This window comes from Mastacembelus armatus, chromosome 14 (assembly GCF_900324485.2).
Source record: "Mastacembelus armatus chromosome 14, fMasArm1.2, whole genome shotgun sequence".
Taxonomy (NCBI): Eukaryota; Metazoa; Chordata; class Actinopteri; order Synbranchiformes; family Mastacembelidae; genus Mastacembelus; species Mastacembelus armatus.
This window is the reverse complement of record NC_046646.1, coordinates 24,501,113-24,521,844: the sequence shown is the minus strand read 5'-3', so window position 1 is coordinate 24,521,844 and position 20,732 is coordinate 24,501,113. Positions and strand designations below refer to the sequence as shown.

At 41.6% G+C, this 20,732-nt stretch overlaps 3 protein-coding genes across 3 annotated transcripts; 2 read left to right on the top strand and 1 right to left on the bottom strand.

Annotated features, from left to right (window-relative positions):
- Positions 1 to 1,108: 1,108 nt before the first annotated feature.
- Positions 1,109 to 3,906, bottom strand: LOC113143232 (olfactory receptor 13C2-like). Its single transcript, XM_026328740.1, has 4 exons — positions 3,864 to 3,906; positions 3,069 to 3,256; positions 2,308 to 2,970; positions 1,109 to 1,273 (listed from the first exon to the last, which is right to left on the bottom strand). Exons 1-4 carry the CDS (start codon positions 3,904 to 3,906, stop codon positions 1,109 to 1,111), a joined length of 1,059 nt encoding a protein of 352 aa, XP_026184525.1.
- A 3,375-nt stretch (positions 3,907 to 7,281) lies between these two features.
- LOC113143298 (olfactory receptor 13C2-like) lies at positions 7,282 to 10,217 on the top strand. Its single transcript, XM_026328845.1, has 4 exons — positions 7,282 to 7,324; positions 8,160 to 8,347; positions 8,446 to 9,108; positions 10,053 to 10,217. The coding sequence occupies exons 1-4, from the start codon at positions 7,282 to 7,284 to the stop codon at positions 10,215 to 10,217; spliced, it is 1,059 nt and encodes a 352-aa protein (XP_026184630.1).
- A 3,549-nt stretch (positions 10,218 to 13,766) lies between these two features.
- LOC113143390 (olfactory receptor 13C2-like) lies at positions 13,767 to 17,151 on the top strand. The gene is made up of 4 exons (XM_026328981.1): positions 13,767 to 13,809; positions 15,246 to 15,433; positions 15,532 to 16,194; positions 16,987 to 17,151. The coding sequence occupies exons 1-4, from the start codon at positions 13,767 to 13,769 to the stop codon at positions 17,149 to 17,151; spliced, it is 1,059 nt and encodes a 352-aa protein (XP_026184766.1).
- The last annotated feature ends 3,581 nt before the right edge of the window (positions 17,152 to 20,732 follow it).

The following is a 20,732-nucleotide window of genomic DNA, read 5'->3' as shown; positions in this document are numbered from 1 at the left end:
GAAATACATCCGTACACATCTACAAAGAAAATATTCATACCACAATATGATATTTATTTATTTGTCCATTCAGAAATTCCTTTTGTGTCCATGGGTAGATATCAAACATCAACAACATAACAGCATACATTAGCTCACAAAGTCATAAACACACATGTGAGCTCAGTACCATCAGTCAGGCAGCCCTCCTCCTCCTCAGGGAGACCAGCTCAGGAAATGTGCAGAATGAAACTTCTTCGTCTGACACATTACATGGAGACACTTTACAAAGTCACGACTGTAATTAGTCCAAATCATTAATGACTTTACTTGCACTTGTGTTAACTTCATAAACTATACTAGTTTTCAAGAACCAAATTCAGCTCAAGGCTCCTGCAGGTTGGCAGGGTCACATTTGACTGCACAGTAAGTCTTGGTGCTCTCAGCAATGGAAGAAGATTATTAAGTGCTAGTTGTGGTAGGTCTCTACGCTTGTCCAGATATAAAACTTTACTGATACACTGGAGGCCTTTTGTTCTTCAGAGATTTCTGTGCTGTTGATTTTCATTAGGTGGTTGTGGGTTTACTGGAGTGTCCTTATACAAGGACATGGATTTACTGGTTTTTAACAGTGACTCACATTGTCAGTCTGATTTCATTTTTAGCAGGCTGTCACTCCAGACAATTGGTGATTTTTGATGGAGTTGATTTTTTCAACAGCTGTTGTGTTATCTTCCATAAGATTTCATAGCATTGTCACACTTTATTAACACTTTAGCGTGGCATGCACTTATCAGCAGCACTTTAATGGAGGATTGTTGTTTCCAATGTTTTCATGAGCCTGATTCTTTTAGTGGGACCAGTGCTGGCAGACGTGCAGGTAGTGCAGCCAAGAGGAAAGACTTTTGCTCTCAGGCCTGTGCAGACGTTCTGAGGTTGTGGATTGTGGGTTGGTTTGCTCTGACTTCGAAAAGACGTATGATACAATTGGCACAACATGCAGTTAACAAACGAAACCCCAGCTAAATTTCTGTACGTGACTATCGCTCTTTATTTACAAATTGACATCAAGATGCCTGCATGTTCAGTTGCCTTTTCTCTGCTGCCCAGTCCAGGTTTTCTCTCCCAGTCAGGACACTGTGTTGACGTCCTTTGTGGCTGAAACAGCAGCAGATCTGAACCTGCTCACAGTCCTTGTGATGGACTCTTTCAGCTCCTTGTTCCTCAGACTGTAGATCACAGGGTTCAGGAACGGAGTCAGAGCAGCGTACAGCACAGCCACAATGATACGGACCTGAAAGAATAACAAACCTTTAGTGGACTTTGATTGATCATATCTGACATGTCACCCCCTGAGGATGATCGAGGGATCAGTCTGTAATCCAACACTCCCTGCCTAATTAAATTCTCTTAAGAAATCAGCTGTGTATTTCCAGTGATTGCTAAACCTCCTGCTCAGTGCGTCTTATCAATAATTATGTTTTCAGAGCAGTTGAATGATCAAATGGACAGAATTCTGTTTAATTTGTTTTGTTCCAAAAGAGAAAAACCAAAAGTGATCAACTGGACGTGTTCTTGGCATTTTTAGGAAGGTGACCACGTCCAGTCTGTTTCTTCAGTGACTTGAGAGAACTCTTGACAATTTCAGATTTCCAGTACGGTTGCTCTCGACATTTATGGTCTCTAAACAGGTTTGACTTACCTCCTGATATTTTTGGTGACCTCTTGATCACTGGACAAATCAATGAACGATTTGATTAAAAAGTTTCATTCATAACAAAGCTCTCAGAGTCATATCAAATATGCTGGAGATATTTATGGCTACCAGCACTTTGCCCATACTAAGTTTTCTGATTTCTGCAGGTACTGTCAGCTCCCATCCACCTGGTCTCATGTGTATTTTCATTTGTACATTGTCCGTTTCAGTTCATCTCAGTTGCACGTCTTGACTGGCGATCTTTTCGTTACACAATCTTGTTTGTGTTTAAATGTTACTCAACTGGAAAATTGCCATCACCAGCTACAAACTAACTCTTAATACTCATATTGGTAGTGGACTAAAACTTTTAAATATCTGCAGTGTCTTTTAAGGATTTTCACAGACCTTTGGTTGGAAAAAGAACTGGTTGTAGGGCCGGTCTGTTTTTCAGATGCCTAGAGTCCTAGAAAGAAGCAGCTATCTAAACAGACTCCAAGATGGAGTTCAATTTTTGTCAAACTGATTGTTTTTTATTTGTCTGAATACGGCCCCTTAGATTTCATTTTTGATGGACAAACAAAAACAAATGCAAAGGTAAATAATGAAGTCAGATTATCTGAGTCTTGTACCTCTGGTGAAAAGTTTCCCACCCGGTAGGAAATGTACACAAAGGAGGCTGAGCTGTAAGAGATGGTCACCACAGTCAAGTGGGCTGCACACGTCCTGAAGGCCTTCAGCCTCTGAGTGACAGCCATCCTTGATAGTGAAACACCAATCAGGACATAGGACGTGAGGATGAGGACTCCAGAGGTCAGTAGAGCCACCACAGCAAAAGAATGGGAGACAATGTTATCCACTGAGGTGTCAGCACACACCAATTGTCTTACAGATGATGGGTCACACCAACAATGCTTCACCACATTTGGGCCACAATATGGTCGCTGCCAGGTCATGATGTTCGCTGGCAGTGTGCAGACAGCACTGAATACCCAGGCTCCTGTGATGAGAAGCAGCTGAACAGGCCGAGTCATAATGGAGGTGTAGTGCAGAGGGTTGCAGATGGCCACATAGCGGTCGTACGCCATGACAGTCAGGATTCCACGACTTGTTATGCCTAGCTGGATAAAGAAAAAAATCTGGAGGAAGCAGCCTGGGACAGAAATGGTTGATACGTTTGTCAGGAAGCCAGACAACATTTTAGGGATGGAGGTCGTGGTGTAGACCATGTCCACAAAGGAGAGGTTGGCGAGGAAGAAATACATTGGAGAGTCGAGCTTTGGGTCAGTCAGTGTCTGCATGAGAACAAAGGGCGATGGTTAAAACACTAAGAATTCAATATTAGTCAGACTGAGCCAAGACTGAAGAAATACACAGACAGTTGGTTTTGTACCACAAAGATGACCATGCTGTTTCCTCCCAGGATGACGATGTAACCCAGCAGCAGGATGACAAAAAAGATCATCTGTTTCTCACCGAGGCTGGAGAGGCCCTGGAGGATGAAGAAGGTGACGCCATCAGGCTCCCTGGTGCCGTTAACAGAGCTGGATCTGTGACTGCTCGACAAAGGCAGGTATGAATCTGGAGAAAAATAGTAGAGAGGCATCAGGGTTGAGTCCCAGTCAGGACATCAGAAGACTGAGAGCACTTCAGGGGTTATAGTCCATATAAAGGTTATGGTCCATGTTCAGCAGCTGCATGGATCATTCCCTCATTAATGACCTTACTAGTCAAACAGCAGCCTGGATATGAGCAGAGAAAATCCACTTTGTTTTAAATTCAGCCCAAATCAGTAACGTACCTCATTAGAGACACAGACAACACATGAATGTAGTGCACAGCTACAACAGTGTCAGAGAAGAGCAGTCACTGTCAAACCTGTAGGTAAATTAAACAGTGAAAAACAGCTCAGCACTGAGAGAAACACAGACATTAGTAAATGGTGTCAGGTATTTGGAGAATAATGTTTCACTGCCTTCAATTACTGGGAAACAATCACTGCTGTTGGGACAAAACTGCCCAGAAAACCAGTTAGAGCACATCATTTTCAAGGCATAAAAAAATCAAGCCTTTTGTCATGAGTTGTGTCTCTGTAACATGACTATACATCGCCTTTGGAAAACCTGATTAAAACAGTTCACCTCCCAATCAGCAACACAGGATGAAAAGCACAGAAACACTCACAGACCTCTGGGGCTTTCAGGTGAAACATGAGGCGGCAAAAGCTCCATTTCTCCTCAGCACACAGACAGATGGCTGGATGGCTGGATGGACACAGATTTGCTGTCAACAGACAACAAGTGCAGACTAACTTCATCTGTGCACAAGCTCAGTTTGAAAGCTCAACATACAAAGAGAATCAAAAGTCATTTGGCTTTAAACATCTCAGCACCTGCACAAAACAAAGCACAGCTTCTTTTGAAAAGTGCAAATACCTGACCAACATATCCACAATCTTTGAAAAGCATCATCTTACCTGAATATGTGGATCAGACTCCGCACTGCTCAGTCAGGTTTAGTCCCATAAAGGCAGAACTTCATCTCAGGACCACGTTTTGGCTTCTGAAGGCCAACTGACCTTTGTCTGATTCTAATGGAGATTATAATGAGGCCAGGAAACGTTCATGACATCAGATCCTTTGCTTCAAACATGTACATTGTACACAGGACAGCAAAATAATACCAAAGGGACATCATTTTAGTTGTCTGTGTGGCTATAAACAAGCATCGGGAAAGAAAACACAGAAACATAATTGTCTCTGTTGCCGTAGCAACAATCAACATTGAATGTTTGATCTCCTCATTAAAGACTCATTAATTAACTTTAATTACTTTGTGTGTGTGTGTGTTTGTGTGTGTGTGTGTGTGGACAACTCTTAATTTACACTTGTTTATCATTGTGGGGACATTTGGTTTGGTCCTCACAGCTTCAAAGGGCTGTTTCAGCCTTTAGACTTCAGGGTTAAGGTCAGAGTTAGATTCAGGTTTGGCTCATGGCCTACAGAACATTATTTCATCTAAGTTCGAGCCAGTGGCTGACGACTTACATTGCCGACGTGTGGAGTTTCCACGTTATCTGTGTGGGCTTCTTCCTCCCACAGTCCAGACACATACAGGTTAGGCTCATTGGTGACTCTAAATGTCTTTGGTTGTTCCCTCTGCTCTTCCTTGCCAGCCTCTCCTTTCTTGAAATGGTCTACACCACCGCCAACATCCCCAACATGATGTCCGGCTTCTTGTCAGATGTATCGACCATTTCTGTCCCAGGCTGCTTCCTCCAGATTTATTTCTTCATGCAGCTTGGCATCACTGGCCTTGCCCAGTAGGTAAAGAACCACTGATGAAATTTTTGTATACCATTCCCTACTCCATTTTATGTTATTGACATTAATATTTTTCATTTAATCATTTATTTATTGGTGTTTCTCCTATTAAAACCCACTTGTTCTTTTAGAACGACAGATTTCTAACAAAAACATTGCTAAAACCAGAAAACTAGGCAAAGGAAGCAAATTATTGCAAAGTTACTCTTGAATACTTGTTGAGGTGAAAGCAGCGAGTAATGATGCTGAGCCACCAAGTATGAGTGTAGTAAGTGGGAACACTAACTATACTTATACTTGGTGGCTCAAACCAGCAACCGTGAGCCATGTTGGGGGGTGGCCAGATCTTCAAGGAAGAGGATCGGGAAACACAGAGAGATGATGCCGGAGTGCTAGGATTCATTGCAGCTGCAGATGAAACCTGGGGGTTGGAAGTAGCAAGAACAGAGAGAGAAGGGGTGCTAGTTCCAGACACAGCTTTCTGGCAGGTGGACCAGACACTGATGAAACAGAAACAGTTCAGATTTTGTACAAATGTGAAGATGATGTGGAACCAACAGGGTCAATATGGTTGGCCAGAACAGCAACAGTTAAACAAACTGATGGCTGGTTGTGAAGGTTGGAGAGCCTGTGGGGATGGTGGTTTCTTTCCATGATGTACATCATCGGAGTAGCTGGAATATGAACGAAGCCGAGAGAGTAGAGTTTTAGATATTAGACAACGAGGGCCCCCCATTGATGGTAGACAAAGCAGCACAGGCTTGTTTTGGTGTTTGTCTTCAAACGCAGGGTAGCAGAGTTTGTTTTAGGTACAGCTGGGATGGAGATTTGAGTGGTGCTGAGACCGTCACAGCAAAGTTGGTGCAAGGGGAGATGGGAGACAGTGTCAGTGCTCGGGTGGGAGCGTAGTGGTGAAGTCAGACAGATGGACATGAAGGTTTTATAGGGAATAACTGAACAGCAAAAGCCGAAGAATGAATAAATATATAAATATGCATCACCTGAGATGTAGTGATTGATGTGAAGTGGTCAAGTAACTTGTTTTTCTCACTGATCTCAGGGTTTGAGGTGATGAAAGTGTTTTTGGAGACAGAAAACCAGTGAAGAGACCTCAGGGAGTCTGTCTGATGTCATGTAAATTTCTTTAAGTTTGAGAGTTGCTAATTCTCAGAAACAACCACAAGTGTGATGTGTCATCTCAGGTTTAATCACAGGCGCCGGGAGAGGAGACTTTGCAGACTTTGTGTTACAGCATCAGGTTTATATATATTTTTAAAAAGGGGTGGACTCATACTGGAAAAGACCCTACATGTTTGTTCAGTTGTCTTCTAGCTTCAGGCCACTACCAGCACTAAACAAATTGTTGGCACCCTTTGACATGGTGTAAAACCCCCACACCGATGTCTCAGCTACGTCATTGTTAGCAGGTGCCAGGACGGTAACCATGGTAACTTCCATTTGTGAAGAAACTAGTTCCTCAATTCTGGTCATTTTCACCAGGACACATCTGGGACAGTCCATCAGACCAGTCTTTGGTAAATGTCCTGTATGCATCACTTTGTCTTACGTGGCCTGTTCTACTAACATCCTATGTTTTGTGTCGCAATAAAGAAAAATGTCCTCACAATGACAGTGAAAACCAAAACTTGGCCACACACACAGACACACACATATACACATAAGTAATTAAAGTTAATTAAAGAGTCTTTAATGAGGAGATCAAACATTCAGTGTTTATTGTTGCCACGGCAACAGAGACAATTATGTTTCTGTGTTTTCTTTCCCGATGCTTGTTTATAGCCACACAGGCAACTAAAATGATGTCCCTTTGGTATTATTTTGCTGTCCTGTGTACAATGTACATGTTTGAAGCAAAGGATCTGATGTCATGAACGTTTCCTGGCCTCATTATAATCTCCATTAGAATCAGACAAAGGTCAGTTGGCCTTCAGAAGCCAAAACGTGGCCCTGAGATGAAGTTCTGCCTTCATGGGACTAAACCTGACTGAGCAGTGCGGAGTCTGATCCACATATTCAGGTAAGATGATGCTTTTCAAAGATTGTGGATATGATGGTCAGGTATTTGCACTTTTCAAAAGAAGCTGTGCTTTGTTTTGTGCAGGGGCTGAGATGTTTAAAGTCAAATGACTTTTGATTCTCTTTGTATGTTGAGCTTTCAAACTGAGCTTGTGCACAGATGAAGTTAGTCTGCACTTGTTGTCTGTTGACAGCAAATCTGTGTCCATCCAGCCATCTATCCATCTGTCTGTGTGCTGAGGAGAAATGGAGCTTTTGCCGCCTCATGTTTCACCTGAAAGCCCCAGAGGTCTGTGAGTGTTTCTGTGCTTTTCATCCTGTGTTGCTGATTGGGAGGTGAACTGTTTTAATCAGGTTTTCCAAAGGCGATGTATAGTCATGTTACAGAGACACAACTCATGACAAAAGGCTTGATTTTTTTATGCCTTGAAAATGATGTGCTCTAACTGGTTTTCTGGGCAGTTTTGTCCCAACAGCAGTGATTGTTTCCCAGTAATTGAAGGCAGTGAAACATTATTCTCCAAATACCTGACACCATTTACTAATGTCTGTGTTTCTCTCAGTGCTGAGCTGTTTTTCACTGTTTAATTTACCTACAGGTTTGACAGTGACTGCTCTTCTCTGACACTGTTGTAGCTGTGCACTACATTCATGTGTTGTCTGTGTCTCTAATGAGGTACGTTACTGATTTGGGCTGAATTTAAAACAAAGTGGATTTTCTCTGCTCATATCCAGGCTGCTGTTTGACTAGTAAGGTCATTAATGAGGGAATGATCCATGCAGCTGGGACATTTGTAATATTTTCTGTCCTTAAACTTATTAATTAACCAACTAATACTTTCAACTCTTTTGTTGGAAAATTACACATATTCACTGCCTGGATTCTTTTGGATTTTATTTTATGTTATGTCACGTTCGTCATCAGGACATTCATACATAGATTGTGTTGACTGAAACATGAGCATGTTGAAGTAAAAGTCCATGTGATCCAGTGTGAAATGTACCATGCAGCTGCTGAACATGGACCATAACCCTTATATGGACTATAACCCCTGAAGTGCCCTCAGTCTTCTGATGTCCTGACTGGGACTCAACCCTGATGCCTCTCTACTATTTTTCTCCAGATTCATACCTGCTTTTGTCGAGCAGTCACAGATCCAGCTCTGTTAACGGCACCAGGGAGCCTGATGGCGTCACCTTCTTCATCCTCCAGGGCCTCTCCAGCCTCGGTGAGAAACAGATGATCTTTTTTGTCATCCTGCTGCTGGGTTACATCGTCATCCTGGGAGGAAACAGCATGATCATCTTTGTGGTACAAAACCAACTGTCTGTGTATTTCTTCAGTCTTGGCTCAGTCTGACTAATATTGAATTCTTAGTGCTGTAACCATCGCTCTTTGTTCTCATGCAGACACTGACTGACCCAAAGCTCGACTCTCCAATGTATTTCTTCCTCGCCAACCTCTCCTTTGTGGACATAGTCTTTACCACGACCTCCATCCCTAAAATGTTGTCTGGCTTCCTGTCAGAAGTTTCAACCATTTCTGTCCCAGGCTGCTTCCTCCAGATGCATTTCTTTATGCAGCTTGGCCTCACAGCCCTTGCCATCCTGACTGTCATGGCGTACGACCGCTATGTGGCCATCTGCAACCCTCTGCACTACACCTCCATTATGACTCGGTCTGTTCAGCTGCTTCTCATTACAGGGGCCTGGGTATTCAGCACCATTTGCTCTTTGCCAACAACCGTCATTGCTATGCAACAACCTTATTGTGGCCCAAACGTGGTGGCACATGGCTGGTGTGACCTGTTTGCTGTAAGACACCTAGCATGTGCTGACATCACACTGGATAGCATTATCTCCTTTTTCCTAGGCCTGGTGTCTCTACTGAGCACAGGAGGCCTCATCCTCGCGTCTTATGTCCTGATTGGTGTTTCACTATCAAGGATGGCTGTCACTCAGAGGCTGAAGGCCTTCAGGACATGTAGTGCCCACCTGACTGTGGTGACCATCACTTACATCTCAGCCTCCTTTGTAAACATTTCCTACCAGATGGGAAACTTTTCAGCAGAGGTAAGACACAAATATCCTTTTAGGAGACTGGATCCTCAAAGGTGTAAAATGTGAAACATTTAGTGCCATCTAGTGGTGTAGTCATGTAGCCTGTTGGCTTTTTAACCACTCATCACAGCCCAATCCCCCCATTTCCTGGTCTAAGGGAGGTTATAGTGTCCATTACCTTTAACAGCTTTAAAACGCAATCATCTGTCTTTGGATTGTTCATTCTGTTTTACTGTATAAACATGGCAGTGTAACATGGCTGCCTCTGTGGAAGGAGACCTGCTCCCATGTGGATTTAAAAGGCTCACTCTAAAATTATACATCCATCCATTATCAATACCCACTTATTCCTAACCAGGGTCCCAGGGATCTGCTGGAGCCTATCCCAGCTCTCTTTGGGTAAAAGGCCAGGGTACACCCTGGACAAGGTCACCAGTCCATCACAGGGCTCATTTTAAGATTAGGAAAATGCAAAGTTTGGTATTTTCAGGTGATTATAAAGTGATGATAAACACTATATTGCATTTGTTCAAACAGATGGCTCTAAATATTCCACACTGTCTGACTCTACACAGTTTTTCATTTGGGCCTTGATCGGTGCTGAAATGTTGAATAACATTCCTCTAATTTGGTGTGAGATTTATTTGGAGAGCATGACAGTGACTCAGAGCCTGCCTCAATCCCAAATCATGAGAGCTGATGATGTCGACTTACAATGAAATAAATGTCCGCAATGCAAAAACTGCCAGTGGCCGATGCCTCAAAGACATCATAAGGTGTTAGCATAGCATGTTAGCATAATGGAATACAAGGCTCCAATAAGGGGAAATGAACAAAATCCAACATGCTGACAATTTTTAAAGCCTTGGACAACAGACGGATGGACCTTGTGGGAAAATGTCATGAATCATCAGTCAACCTTGTGTGATTAATAAAGTTTTTGTGTTTATTTTTAGGTTTGTATTATTGTGGCTGCACTGTATGCTGTTCTCTGTCCGGTCATGAACCCACTGATCTACAGTCTGAGGAACAAGGAGCTGCAAGAGTCCCTCACAAGGACTGTGAGCAGGTTCAGATCTGCTGCTGTTTCAGCCATAAAGGACATCAACACAGTGTCCTGACTGGGAGAGAAAACCTGCTGGTCTGGTAACTGGAGTAAAGGCCTGAACATTAAGGAGACGTAATGTTTGTTTAAGTCTTAAATGTATTTAGAAAGTCACTGATATTTTCAACTAGTATTCATAAACTTTGCCTATATTGTGACAATGATCTGACATGCTTGGTCAACACTGTTTATTAATTCAGTCATACTCAAGACATTAAAACATGTTAACATTAAATATAACACATTTTTATACTTTTGTAATTGTTTCCAAGAAGAAAACAAACCAAAATTTATTAATCCAAAGACCTGGAACATTTCACACACTATCAGAGATAAAATTCATCAGATCCTTCCTCCTGCTGCCACAGATGGATCATCTACTACAACAGCTCTTCAGTCATCTGTTTAAACTTCTTCTTTCCTACTGACCTCTCTCAAATAACCTCAATTGTTGCTTTATCTAAACCATCAACTTGTCTCTTAGACCCCATCCTGACTAGGCTGCTCAAAGACGTCTTGCCCCGTTTTTAGACCTAGTCAATTTATCCCTAGTAACAAGCTTTGCACCTCAGACTTTTAAAAAAATATGTAATCTAATCACATTACTCTAGATAGCTACTCTAGGTAGCTGTATTATCAAATAAGCTATTTTTTAGGTTTTTACTCCCAAATAGAACAACTTTTTTTCTCTAAACTTAGAAGTAGAAAGTTACTGTTCATCCAGGCCTTTTTGCCCTTTAGACATGCTTGAAATCTGGCTAACTGGTTAGATTCATCAGGTTCCATAGGTAGATATAGCTGAGCATCATCTGCATAGCAATAAAAATTAAAACAGTGCTTCATAATAACATTGCCTAAAGGAAGCATGTACAAGGTGAAGAGAATCGGTCCTAGCACAGAACTTTGTGGAACTCCATAACTTACTTTTAAGTGTGTGGAAGGTTCTTCATGAACATGAACAAATTGGAATCTGTCCGATAAAGGATACTGAAAATCACCTTAACGCTGTTCGTTTGATCCCAGTCACATGCTCCAGTCTCTGCAATAAGATGCTGTGGTCGATAGTGTCAAATGCAGCACTAAGGTCTAGCGGGACAAGTGCAGAGATGAGTCCATTGTCTGTTTTTGTACGATGGTGTGCTGTAAATCGTGACTGCTGATCTTCAAATAGTTCTTTCCACAATAATAACAGGTTGTTGTTGTTTTTTTTTTGGGGGGGGTGGTCAGACTTTGCTATAAACTGTGATAATTGTTTGTAGACCTTTGTTACTTTAATATTTTGCAAATTTTCACTTGATGTCATGACAATGAACAAACCCTCTTTCCTAAAACATTCCTCTGAAAGTACACAGAAAATGTAGATATGTTTTGTATGTAATTAAGTGTTATATTCTATATATAAAGCACTTTTTGAATGAACGATGGTCTGTCTTTTACTACAGTAACACCAGGTGTGATAGGAAAGGTGTCATGCTGGAGAGCTGGATCTCAACTCAGTTTAAAAGCTGCACTTTAAGCTACAGTTAAATACAACATGTGTCAACAGATGCATCTGAACAGATGCAGCAGTGTGGCTCACGGTGTGTTTTTAATAGTTGTGGGATATGTTCCAGTGATGCAAAACCAGGTTCTGGATTGAGGCATTACAGTGAGTACATCAATTTCATTAGCTCTGACCAGTGAATATGGTCTGTGTAAAATAGGCAAATAATAGAAAATCCCAGGCCTTAGCCTTTAAAAATAATACAGTTAAATGAACCACTGTTGACAGATACCATGTGCCAAGCTGTGTTTACCACAGACTCATCCACTGCAGCTCTGGAAGTCCCATTTTTAAATGGCAGACATCATCCAAAGTTGCATGTCTCTTTTTGTCATTGAGCAAATGAAGTATAAACTAATCTTGATCACTCAACACTAGTAGGTCCCCTCCAGGCTGAGATTACAATAACTTCAGCAACTTCAGCTCCAAAACAGCCACTGTTGCCTCACTGGTCCACTGGTGGTGAGTGTGCACTGGTAGTCAGACCACATGTTGTAAAAATATCTGTTCACTGAGTTTGAAGCAGTCAGGGATGTTTCTAATACAATTGCTCGACACCAGTACCACCCAAAACACTCTAGCTTTGGCCTCTTGATCTAGCATCCAACCAGACGGTTGTCTTATGTCAAGGATTAAAGCAGGGCGAGGAGCTAAACGCAGGCATAACACATGGGGAAACACAGAACACGATACCTGAGAAAAGTCCAGAAAACAAGAATACTCTCCAAGTAGGACGAGTGTCCAAGAGTGAAAATCCAAACATGCGAAATGAAACGTTTCGACTTAAAAAAACTGAAAATCCAGTTGTCATGACTCAACCTTTAGATAACTTCCCCTGGACGACTGAGAATCTTCACAGACTTGGCAAAACCAACCAGCAATTGAGGGCAGAATGGCAGTGGCTTCTATAATGTCCAGGGGAGAAACAACAAGACAAGGTGAAAACAATCAGAAACTAATGACCAAGAAACACCAATACAAATCAGGGACAGACCACAGCGGAAAGTCCAGCACCAGGTAGTGAGCACAGAACATGACAATCATACACAAACCCTTGATTTGTCTTTATGTACTTGTGAAAACACAATGATGTTAGTCAACACACTCATAGAAACACACAGGTGGAGGTGCCAGAACCGTAACCACGGTAACTTCCATTTGGAAAAAAAATTTGTTGGCAGTAGCTGTTTGAGCAGTTGAGGAAGAATCTAGTTCCTCAATTCTGGTCATTTCCACCATGACACACCCGGGGCAGTCCATCAGACCAGTCTTTGGTAAATGTCCTGTATGCATCACTTTGTCATACGTGGCCTGTTCTACTAACATCCTATGTTTTGTGTCGCAATAAAGCAAAATGTCCTCACAATGACAGTGACAACTAAAATTTGGCCACACACACAGACACACACATATACACACAGGTGATTAAAGTTAATTAATGAGTCTTTAATGAGGAGATCAAACATTCAGTGTTTATTGTTGCCACGGCAACAGAGACAATTATGTTTCTGTGTTTTCTTTCCCGATGCTTGTTTATAGCCACACAGGCAACTAAAATGATGTCCCTTTGGTATTATTTTGCTGTCCTGTGTACAATGTACATGTTTGATGCAAAGGATCTGATGTCATGAACGTTTCCTGGCCTCATTATAATCTCCATTAGAATCAGACAAAGGTCAGTTGGCCTTCAGAAGCCAAAACGTGGCCCTGAGATGAAGTTCTGCCTTTATGGGACTAAACCTGACTGAGCAGTGCGGAGTCTGATCCACATATTCAGGTAAGATGATGCTTTTCAAAGATTGTGGATATGATGGTCAGGTATTTGCACTTTTCAAAAGAAGCTGTGCTTTGTTTTGTGCAGGGGCTGAGATGTTTAAAGCCAAATGACTTTTGATTCTCTTTGTATGTTGAGCTTTCAAACTGAGCTTGTGCACAGATGAAGTTAGTCTGCACTTGTTGTCTGTTGACAGCAAATCTGTGTCCATCCAGCCATCTATCCATCTGTCTGTGTGTTGAGGAGAAATGGAGCTTTTGCCGCCTCATGTTTCACCTGAAAGCCCCAGAGGTCTGTGAGTGTTTCTGTGCTTTTCATCCTGTGTTGCTGATTGGGAGGTGAACTGTTTTAATCAGGTTTTCCAAAGGCGATGTATAGTCATGTTACAGAGACACAACTCATGACAAAAGGCTTGATTTTTTTATGCCTTGAAAATGATGTGCTCTAACTGGTTTTCTGGGCAGTTTTGTCCCAACAGCAGTGATTGTTTCCCAGTAATTGAAGGCAGTGAAACATTATTCTCCAAATACCTGACACCATTTACTAATGTCTGTGTTTCTCTCAGTGCTGAGCTGTTTTTCACTGTTTAATTTACCTACAGGTTTGACAGTGACTGCTCTTCTCTGACACTGTTGTAGCTGTGCACTACATTCATGTGTTGTCTGTGTCTCTAATGAGGTACGTTACTGATTTGGGCTGAATTTAAAACAAAGTGGATTTTCTCTGCTCATATCCAGGCTGCTGTTTGACTAGTAAGGTCATTAATGAGGGAATGATCCATGCAGCTGGGACAAAACTTGTCTGAGGTGTTAGAACTTAACATTTATTAGACCTGAGAGTGAAAGAAACATTTATATCTTCAGCTTTGTGTTAAATTCATTCATTATGTTTTATGGAAAGTAGATTAAAATCTGTTTAAAACTCTTTTCTATCTTCACTTTAATAATAAACAGGCTTTTGATATATTTTTTCAATGACTCATTCCATGAGGATCTTTAAAGTGACTCTGCTTTGAAAACAAACTGGCTTGTCATATGATTCAGTTGGACTCATTGGAAACTGTCTAAAGGACATCACTTGTTTCTCTTCACACTGAGAAACTGTGGATCCATGAATATGGGAATATGTGAAATATTCATTTTCAAAGTTTCACTGCTCAGAACAAGACGTCTCCTACTTCACACTGATGCACATTCTCATTGTATGTGAGCTGGAAGTTCTAATCCTGCTTATCTCCCACTTCTTTCCTCTTCACTTGTATTAGACTGGAATAAGCCTCCACAATATTTATGCTGTCACAGATCATGCTCCTACGTGCACGTATTCAAGTTTTAATGTGAGCTGAGAGAAAAGTTTCTTGTAGTGTAGAATTCAAACATCATTCTGAGCAGAACACACTGGGCAACACACTGAAGGAAAGTTTATACAAAACATATTTTAGAATGGAGGGAACTATAATCATTTCTACATGTGTGGACATTGACATGCTGCTCTTATACTTTGTGGCTTTTATATACACTCAATCTATTGTTCCATGTGTATGAAGAACAGGGTTGAAACATGAGCATGTTGAGGTAAAAGTCCATGTGATCCAGTGTGAAATGTACCATGCAGCTGCTGAACATGGACCATAACCCTTATATGGACTATAACCCCTGAAGTGCTCTCAGTCCTCTGATGTCCTGACTGGGACTCAACCCTGATGCCTCTCTACTATTTTTCTCCAGATTCATACCTGCCTTTGTCGAGCAGTCACAGATCCAGCTCTGTTAACGGCACCAGGGAGCCTGATGGCGTCACCTTCTTCATCCTCCAGGGCCTCTCCAGCCTCGGTGAGAAACAGATGATCTTTTTTGTCATCCTGCTGCTGGGTTACATCGTCATCCTGGGAGGAAACAGCATGATCATCTTTGTGGTACAAAACCAACTGTCTGTGTATTTCTTCAGTCTTGGCTCAGTCTGACTAATATTGAATTCTTAGTGTTGTAACCATCGCCCTTTGTTCTCATGCAGACACTGACTGACCCAAAGCTCAACTCTCCGATGTATTTCTTCCTCGCCAACCTCTCCTTCGTGGAAATGGTCTACACCACCACCACAGTCCCCACAATGTTGTCTGGCTTCCTGTCAGAAGTATCAACCATTTCTGTCCCAGGCTGCTTCCTCCAGATGCATTTCTTTATGCAGCTTGGCATCACCGGCCTCGCCATCCTGACTGTCATGGCGTACGACCGCTATGTGGCCATCTGCAACCCTCTGCACTACACCTCCATTATGACTCGGCCTGTTCAGCTGCTTCTCATCACAGGAGCCTGGGTATTCAGCACTGTCTGCACACTGCCAGCGAACATCATTGTCATGCAAAAACCTTATTGCGGCTCAAACATTGTGGCACATGGCTGGTGTGACCTGTTTACTGTAAGACAACTGGCATGTGCTGACATCATGCTGGATAGTATTATCTTTGTTTGCTTAGGCCTGGTGTCTCTACTGACCACAGGAGGCCTCATCCTCACGTCCTATGTCCTGATTGGTGTTTCACTATCAAGGATGGCTGTCACTCAGAGGCTGAAGGCCTTCAGGACATGTAGTGCCCACCTGACTGTGGTGACCATCACTTACAGCTCAGCCTCCTTTGTAAACATTTCCTACAGAGTAGGAAACTTTACAGCAGAGGTAAGACACAAATATTCTTTTAGGAGACTCGATCCTTTAAAGGTGCGATGTGTAAAACATGAAATATTCAGTGGCATCTAATGGGGAGATTTTAGCTTGCAGCTAAATGTCTAGCTACTGTATAAACATGGCAGTGTAACATGGCTGCCTCTGTGGAAGGAGACCTGCTCCCATGTGGATTTAAAAGGCTCATTCTAAAATTATACATCCATCCATCATCTGTACCCCCTTAGTCCTAACCAGGGTCCCAGGGATCTGCTGGAGCCTATCCCAGCTCTCTGTTTGTTCTAACAGATGGCTCTAAATATTCCACACTGTCTGACTCTACACAGTTTTTCATTTGGGCCTTGATCGGTGCTGAAATGTTGAAGATTTATTTGGAGAGCATGACAGTGACTCAGAGCCTGCCTCAATCCCAAATCATGAGAGCTGAAGATGTCGACTTACAATTAAATAAATGTCCGCAATGCAAAAACTGCCAGTGGCCGATGCCTCAAAGACATCATAAGGTGTTAGCATAGCATGTTAGCATAATGGAATAATTGGACAGACATTGATGAAGGCCACTGCCATGGTGTGATGATGATTATTATGAGCAGCAAACTGAGTTGAATCTTTAGTGTGAACTACCTTGACAACAAGGCTCCAATAAAGGGCAATGAACAAAATCCAACATGCTGAGATTTTTTAAAGCCTTGGACGACAGACTGATGGACCTTGTGGGAAAATGTCATGAATCATCAGTCAACCTTGTGTGATTAATAAAGTTTTTATTTTTTTGATTTTTTTGAGGTTCATATCATTGTGGCGGCGCTGTACGCTGTTCTGAGTCCGTTCATGAACCCACTGATCTACAGTCTTAGCAACAAGGAGCTGCAAGAGTCCATGGGAAGGACCGTGAGCAGGTTCAGATCTGCTGCTGTTTCAGCCATAAAGGACGTCAACAAAGTGTCCTGACTGGGAGAGAAAACCTGCTGCTCTGGTAACTGGAGTAAAGGTCTGAACATTTAGGAGACTTAATGTTTGTTTAAGTCTTAAATGTGTTTAGAAAGTCACTGATATTTTTAACGAGTATTCATGAACTTTGCCTATATTGTGACAATGATATCATATGCTTGGTCAGCAGAATGGTTATTAATTCAGTCATACTCAAGACATTAAAACAAGTTGAATTAAATAAAACATTTTTATGTTTTTAATTGAAGAAAACAAATCAAAATTTATTAATCCAAACATCTGGCACAAAATTCCACAAACTATTAGAAATAAAATCCATCCGATCCTTCCTCCTGCTGCAACAGATGGATCATCTGCTACAGCAGCTCTTCAGTCATCTCTAAGATCTCAAACTGGTGACCTGTCCAGAGTGTACCCCTGCCTTTCACGCAAAGAGAGCTGGGATAGGCTGCAGCAGATCCATGTGACCCTGGTTAGGACTAAGTGGGTATAGATGATGGATACTACCATCTAATCACATAGCTACATTAGCTGGCATGGCTTTGGCCTCCATGGCTACAATAAGAAATCTTGGAGTTATTATTGACCAGTATATGTCCTTTAATCCACACATTAAACACATCTCTAGATCTGCCCTTTTCACCTGTACAATATTAAGAACTTCCTGTCTTAAAGTGAAAAACCAGTCCATTCATTTGTTGCATCCGGGTTAAATTACTGTTAATTTACTGTCAAGGTAAAACTGCCATTAGTAATTTCTGAAGATAAACAGTAGAGTTTAGTCTGGATGCTGTGGTATCTCATACCCTACATCATATATCCATAACTTCAGTTATAATAGTTAAGTTCATAATGTATTTGATTTAGAAGAAAGAAAGAAACCAGACGCTTCTCTGGTTGCTCCTGCATCTGCCAGTTTTACTTTGCTTTTATTCCTTTTTATTTCATTTATTTTTTCCCAATGATTTTATAATACACTTTTTTTACCCCCTTTCTAACTGCATTTGGAATTTTAGTGAAGATTTTACTTTTCTTTTTAACAACTCATCTGGCCTATTGAGTGACTACAGCCATGGATCATTTAAATTTCAACACGTCTGGAAAAGAAAACACATTGTGCCAAAACTGCCGGATATATCTTCAGGAAATCAATGTGTTACAAATAAAGATTCTTGCTCTGGAATCTGAAAAAGGACTTCATGACACGCTTCTGTTCGGACCCAGTGGTAAGAAGTCAAACCCTACTATCAATAATAGGTGCTATGTTGACCAAAACGCTACTTTGAACCTGGATGATACAGTGTCTTTCCCAAAACTTTCAAAAGTGGGAATTGATCAAAATGAAGCCACCTGGCATAAACTTGGTGCCAAGCCAAAGCGTCACAGAATTACAAAGAAAAATGGTGGTACCCCAGGAGCATATGTAGGATCATCAGACATACAGCTCAGTAACAGTGAAAGTGAAAGTGACTTACGTAGCCAAGTATAGTGACCCATACTCGGAATTTGTGCTCTGCAATTTAACCCAATCTAAAGTGTACACACGCAGCAGTGAAACACACACATCGTGAACACACACCCAGAGCAGTGGGCAGCCAGTGCTGCGGCGTCCGGGGAGCAGTTGGGGGTCCGGTGCCTTGCTCAAGGGTCTCATCTCTGTTGTCGTATTGAGGTTTCAACCACTGTCTGAACTAAATCTTATTGAGCAAGAAATGTCTGCTGTGACTGAGACACAAAAAAGCAATAACTTTAAAAACAGCTAGTTGAGCCAGTCAGAGAAACAGATGCAAAGAATCTGTGACAAATGTGAAGGACAGAGATATCCTGCTGCTTGGAGACGCTGCTGTCAGTGACATAAACAACAGCAGGATTATTACATGCAGCTACCCAAGTGCCATGGTTACTGATATAGCAGCTGTCCTCCCCCAGCTCATCTCAAAACACCAAGGAGTCAAACAGCTGATCCTGCATGTGGGTGCAGTGGAGACCAGAACGGGAGAATCAGAGGTTTTAAAACAGAACTTCTCCAAATTATTAGAGAAACTTAACAAACTGAAAATCCAGTCACTTGTCAGTAGACCTCTCCCAAACATCGACAGGAGGATTAATAAATTCAGCCGGCTGCTTGCATTGAACATATGGCAGTCCGAGGCCTGTGAGATAAGAAGAGTGCACTTCATTGATAACTTCAACTTGACGACCTGTTCAAGGGAAAGGGCCCATAACTGAGCAGGAGTGGAGTGAGACGGCTAACGGATAACCTCCTCCACTCTCTGAGGCACCAGACTGGGTCTGGACAGTCGTCTGAACCAAATCCCTTGCAGACAGATAGTTTCAGGTCCTACTCAAACTAATTTGAAACTTGCAGTGCTCAATGTCAGATCTCTATGTAACAAATCATTTTTAATCAATAATTTTATCTCCTCTTACAATCTTGATTTTATGTTTTTAACAGAAACATGGTTAGATAGCAGGACAGCAAATGCAGTTCTTATTGAATCCACCCACCTAATTTTACATTTCTATCAGAAACACGAGAAAACAAAAAGGGTGGTGGCGTCTGTGCCTTTGTTAGGGATAATGTGGTCCCCCACAGGCTGTTATTTGGGGAGTTCTTATCATTTGAGTATGTATCTTTTAAAATGGAGCAAAAATTATCTCCCACTGTACTTTTTATTATTATTTACAAACCTCCCCAATGCTGTCAAAATTTTTTTGATGATTTTACTGAGATGATTTCAGTTGTCCTCACAGAGTTTGACTGTTTGGTTATTACAGGTGATTTCAATGTTCACATGGATAAGGCCTGTGACAGATATGCCAAAGAACTTTCTGCCGTCCTTGAAACCTATGGCCTTAGTCAGCACGTTAGTGAGCTGACCCATACCAGAGGTCACACTCTGGACCTTGTCATTACTAAGGGTGTTAACATTTCTAATGTCACTGTGATTGATGTTGCTTTGTCTGATCATTTTTGTGCCTTTTTTGATTTGTCATAATTCCCAAAGATGCAACTGGACCTACACTTGTTCAGAAAGGACCCATAAATGATAACACCAGGAAACTGTTTACGGAGATGATTAGGTTTGAATAATACCACTTTCTCTCATGTTGAAGATTTGTTGAATTCATATTCTTCAAGTGTTCTTAATGTCATAGATGTGATTGCTGCTGTTAAAACCTGTTAGTCAACCCTGGAGCGGATCCGCTCCAAGTTGTATGTCCAGATATGTCACCAAAGATCGTCAGAAAAATTTGGATACAGTCTAATAAATTTTATGTCTAATAAAACCTTAAAGTCTCACGATTCAAATGACATAAAGCAATTTAGCATTGAATAATCACAGCGAATACAGTTTCTTAATATTTAACAACAGTACAAATACAGTACAATACGCTGCTCCTTACCTTTCTGTCGCGTTACTTCATATGTGTACTCAAACATCGAGTGTCGCTTATCGTTTTGTTCGTTAGAATCCATAGAACAAAGTGCACCCATGTTTTAGTCCAAAAGACGTAATATTGTACAGTAAATCCATAAATCCATTGTCCTCCTCATAAAAAGCCGTAATCCGCTTCGT